General features: G+C 47.2%; 1 protein-coding gene across 1 annotated transcript; it reads right to left on the bottom strand.

The window, feature by feature from the left end:
* Positions 1–853: 853 nt before the first annotated feature.
* On the bottom strand, positions 854–1,996 carry LOC120909736 (gastrula zinc finger protein XlCGF49.1-like). Its single transcript, XM_040321463.1, has one exon. The coding sequence runs from the start codon at positions 1,728–1,730 to the stop codon at positions 990–992; it is 741 nt and encodes a 246-aa protein (XP_040177397.1). The 5' UTR covers positions 1,731–1,996; the 3' UTR covers positions 854–989.
* Between the last annotated feature and the right edge of the window lie 3,257 nt (positions 1,997–5,253).

Below are 5,253 nucleotides of genomic sequence, written 5' to 3' on the forward strand. Positions count from 1 at the left end.
CTTGTGTTCCCTGGTGCAGACCTTTGCATGTCTGCTGCTGGGTTGCACCTCCTTTATGGGGCATAACTTTATGCCGGACGTACAACTTACGCGCACCTCTCGTAGCCTGTGTCGGGCGCACGCAGGTTTGTGAATCGCCGTATTTCCCTCATTTGCATGTTTGAATGGCTAATCAATGGGAGCGGCACCATGCTCCCAGCCTAAATGTGCGCCCACCCTACGCCGGCGTAAGCAAGATACGTCGGCAGGGTGTAGCCTATTTTTAGGCGCATCTCTGTTTGTGGGTCTTGCACACAGATACGACGGCGCACATTTGCACTTACGTTGGCGTAACTTGATATACGTTGGCGTAAGTGCCAATCTGGGCCATTGATTTCCTATGATCCTCAGCTCCATTTAGTGGTAACATTATGATCACTAGATGGAACCAATGAGCGTAAGAAATCATCAAGAAACCCAAGAAATAAAATACAGCCAACATTTTTATATTCATTTTTATTTAAAAAAAAATAAAAAAAAACCTCTATGTGTTTTTACACCACAAAATGTACTCAGCCAATGAGAGGGAATGACTCAATTTTTATTTTTCTCCGGCTATCAATGGCCAACACGGTACAACACTTCATCCATGTCTTTGGTGATCTCTGATCTCCTTATGAAGTGTTTCTTACATGATGAAGATCAGCCATGGAGTATATCTGAGGTGTATATCAGGGTGTGCTTCTTCCCCACATGTCCAGCAACATTCACATACAAGACATTTCCCGCACTCACTAATACACCTCGAGGGTTGTGTGGGACCCCTGATGTACAGGAAGACAGGACTTCAGTTAGAAACAATTCCCTCACTCAGACCAGGAAAGTTCATTCTCCTCTGTGTCCAATCTCAGATGACTGTAAACAGAGGACTTCTGTGACTGACTATTCTCATACTCAGGACAGGAAAGTGGCTTCTCCCTCGTGTGAGATCTCTGATGTGTGGAAAGGCTTTATTTATATACAAAACTTTTCCCACATTCAGGACAGGAATAAGGCTTTTCCCCCGTGTGGGATATCTGATGTGTATAAAGATTGGCCATCTTTGAAAAACATTTCCCGCACTCAGGACAGAAATATGTCTTTTCCCCCATGTGAGATCTCTGATGTAAGACAAGGCCTTTTTTATATACAAAACTTTTCCCACATTCAGGGCATGAATACAGGTTCTTCCCCGTGTGAGATCTCTGATGTATATAAAGATTGGCCGTCCGCGAAAAACATTTCCCACACTCAGGACAGGAATACGGTTTCTCCCCTGTGTGGGATCGCAGATGTGAATCAAGAATGGCCTTCTGCGAAAAACATTTCCCGCACTCAGGACATGAATACGGCTTCTCACCCGTGTGCAATCTCTGATGTCTATAAAGAATGTCCCTCCGCGAAAAACATTTCCCGCATTCAAAACAGGAATATGGCTTCTCCCCCGTGTGCGATCTCTGATGTATGGAAAGATCGGACTTCCTTATGAAATGTTTTTTGCACTCAGTACAGGAATACGGCTTTTCACCTGTGTGCGATCTCTGATGTCTATAAAGCATGGCCGTCTGCGAAAAACTTTTCCCGCACTCAGGACAGGAATACGGCTTCTCCCCCGTGTGCAATCTCTGATGTATGGAAAGATCGCACTTTCTTATGAAACGTTTTTTGCACACAGGACAGGGATATGGCTTCTCCCCCGTGTGAGCTCTCATATGTCTGTAAAGAGTGGACCTATGTGAAAAACATTTCCCGCACTCAGAACAGGAATACGGTTTCTCTCCCGTGTGCAATCTTTGATGTACGGTGAGTTCAGACTGTTTTGAAAAACGTTTCCCACACTCAGGACAGGAATACGGCTTCACTCCTGTGTGATTTTTCTTATGCTCATTAAGACTACTTTTGGAACTGAAACACTTCCCGCACTCAGTACAGGGAAACCTCTTATCTGTTGGAAGGACGGCTCCGTCCCTCACAGTCTGAGATTTCTCAGTATAAGAGGAATACGATGGTCCGGCACCGTCCCGCACAGTCTGAGGTTCCTCGGGATAAGAGGAATACGATGGTCCGGCACCGTCCTGCACAGTCTGAGGTTCCTCAGGATAAGAGGAATACGATGGTCCGGCTCCGTCCCGCACAGTCTGAGGCTCCTCAGGATAAGAGGAATACGATGGTCCGGCACCGTCCTGCACAGTCTGAGGTTCCTCAGGATAAAAGGAATACGATGGTCCGGCACCGTCCTGCACAGTCTGAGGTTCCTCAGGATAAGAGAAATATGATGGTCCGGCACCGTCCCGCACAGTCTGAGGTTCCTCGGGATAAGAGGAATACGATGGTCCGGCACCGTCCCGCACAGTCTGAGGTTCCTCGGGATAAGAGGAATACGATGGTCCGGCACCGTCCCGCACAGTCTGAGGTTCCTCAGGATAAGAGGAATACAATGGTCCGGCACCGTCCCGCACAGTCTGAGGTTCCTCAGGATAAGAGGAATACGATGGTCCATCTACACTGTGTGGTGCCGGATGGACATTTGAGGTAGTCGGGTTTTCTCCTGGACTATACTGTGTGATGTCCTCATCTTCTACTTTACAGTCTGGAGACAAAGTGAGACAATCCTCTGAGGTTTTCCTCATCTCCCGTCCATCTACTAAAATAGAAATACAAAGACTATTACTAGACATGAGCTGATTGGATCCCCTAACCAACCAAGCAGTATGTAATATACAACATAGAGTATATAGTGCAGGGGTCAGGAGTATGTAATGTACAACATAGAGTATATAGTGCAGGGGTCAGGAGTATGTAATGTACAACATAGAGTATATAGTGCAGGGGTCAGGAGTATGTAATGTACAACATAGAGTATATAGTGCAGGGGTCAGGAGTATGTAATGTACAACATAGAGTATATAGTGCAGGGGTCAGTACTCATGATATTGGTATTCAGTGGCGGATGAAATGTTTACATGAGACAAGTTGCAGAGATCCCACACCGCTGCCTCCCATCTCCTGAGACTGCACTCAGTGACTTGGGTCTGAGACTATACAGACATATCCCTCCACCCGGCACAGCCAGCAAATAACAGAGCAAGTAACCCGGGAGAATTGTTCTGTCAGAGATCTTGTCAGACCCGGGCATGGGACAGACACAAGGCCAAATCCGACCCACCAGGCCCTCACACCTAAGGTTTTTTCAGCCAGAACATGGTGGAACTCCGTTCTTCCACCTCCAGCTATCGCCCTTCACTCCCCGCTCACCACTATCACTTGTACACATAGAAGCCTCCTGTAAATAGAAAAACAGCTTTCCTCTTTGCGGCTCTCACCGATCCCTGCCTGCCCGACACTCACAGCGGGGACAAGGGAGATGCAGAGACAGGTGCAGTGCGGGAGGGGGTATCATGTGGTAAGCGGCACTGTGATCCCTATCTGTGTCCGGGTGCAAAGACACCAACCAATGACCTGCAAGTGAGAGAGTGAGAGGTGGAGCCTCCTACAGTTGCAGGAGGTACTAGAGATGGGCCGGGTAGGTGAGATACAAGGAACGTGGTGGGGGGAGAGATTAGGGCTGTGAAAGGAGATGTATGGAGATGTGGGGGATGGGGGAGAGTGATGTAGAGGTCAGAGCCAAGAAGGGCTGGAAGTGAGATGCGGATAGACCAGGGGTGGGCAAACTTTTTGACTCGTAACATTATGGCCCAGATTCTCAAAGACTTACGACGGCGTATCTCCAGTCTGAATGGCCGCCGTCGTATCTATGCGCCTGATTCATAGAATCAGTTACGCATAGATTTGGCCAAGATACAAGCGGCGTAAGTCTCCTACGCCATCGTATCTTGGGTGCATATTTCCGCTGGCCGCTAGGTGGCGCTTCCGTTGATTTCCGCATCGAATATGTAAATGAGCAAGATACGCCGATTCACGAACGTACGTACGCCCGATGCAATTAGTTACGCTGTTTACGTAAGACATACGCCGGCGTAAAGATAAAGCAGGTCTCTAGGTGGCGCAGCCCATGCAAGGTATGGACGTCGGAACAAGTATATCTTTTTACGTCGTTTACGTAAGTCGTACGTGAATGGGGCTGTGAGTAGGTTACATTCACGTCACAGGCATTGAGCCGGCGTATCTTTGGGCGTAAATACGACGTGATACTGAGCATGCACGAGCATGCGCCGTTCGTTCGGCCATGCATCTACATGGGGTCACGCTTAATTTAAATACAACACGCCCACGACCTGCCTACTTTGAATTACGCGTGCTTACGCCGGCCGATTTACGCTACGCCACCGTAACTTAGGACGCAAGTGCTTTGTGAATACTGCACTTGCCTCTCTATGTAGCGGCGGCGTAACGTAAATAAGATACGCTACACCCACACAACGTAAAGCCGCCCTACGTGAATCTAGGCCTAAATGTTTAGATTCATTTAAGATAGAAAAGCATAAAAATAGTTATTTTACAAAATTTTATGCAATGTATTTCTTTCATAAAATAGTATCTTCAATTTTAATGGGAACAGTGTTGTTGGTCTCCCTTTTTTGTTAAGGCATCAAAGTCAAAAGTTAGCTTTGTTGCTGCAATTCGCAGAATAGATCTGTGCATTTGATGGGCACAGTGAGGCTGCATTTTTTTTTCTGTTTGCGGCCCCCCCCCCCCCACTGTTCACTGCGGTTCGGCGGGGGGCATGGTTTAGTTCCTGTAACTATTTTCTGTAAAAAATAAATGTATATAGCCTTACAGATACACCTGGCCTTATTGAGGGCAATCAGAACGCTGATGCGACCCATGATTTAATTGAGTTTGACACCCCTGCAATTACGTGTTTAGATTGAGCAACGCCTATGATGAAAATCCACATTCTGCCAGCTGAACCCCAGAATCTCCATAAATCCAGTCTAGAGACATAAATTGTGTCTGCAGCACAGAGAAGGAAGATTATCCGAGAGAAATACAGGAATACAGGACGGGGAACACAGCTCAGGAAAGTGACCAGGGGATTACAGGCTGATATCACCCAGTCCCCGCCCTACTCTGGACCAATCAGTGAGCAGTATGGGTGGAGGAATGGATTTAGTGTTAATGACCCACCTGTGCTGATCTCTGTAGGAGTGTCCTCCTCTATAAATGTCCCCGTTATTCCATCCTCCTCCATAGACTGCTGATCATCCCTCACATACGTCTCTTCTTCTTCTGATTTCACCTCAAATTCTATATCGATTGGATCTCCACTCTAAA

This window comes from Rana temporaria, chromosome 8 (assembly GCF_905171775.1).
Source record: "Rana temporaria chromosome 8, aRanTem1.1, whole genome shotgun sequence".
In the NCBI taxonomy this organism is placed as follows: domain Eukaryota; kingdom Metazoa; phylum Chordata; class Amphibia; order Anura; family Ranidae; genus Rana; species Rana temporaria.

Excerpts from the sequence above, each read along its gene's own strand:
- LOC120909736 (XM_040321463.1), bottom strand. The coding sequence starts at position 1,730 with ATGAGAGCTCACACGGGGGAGAAGCCATATCCCTGTCCTGTGTGCAAA.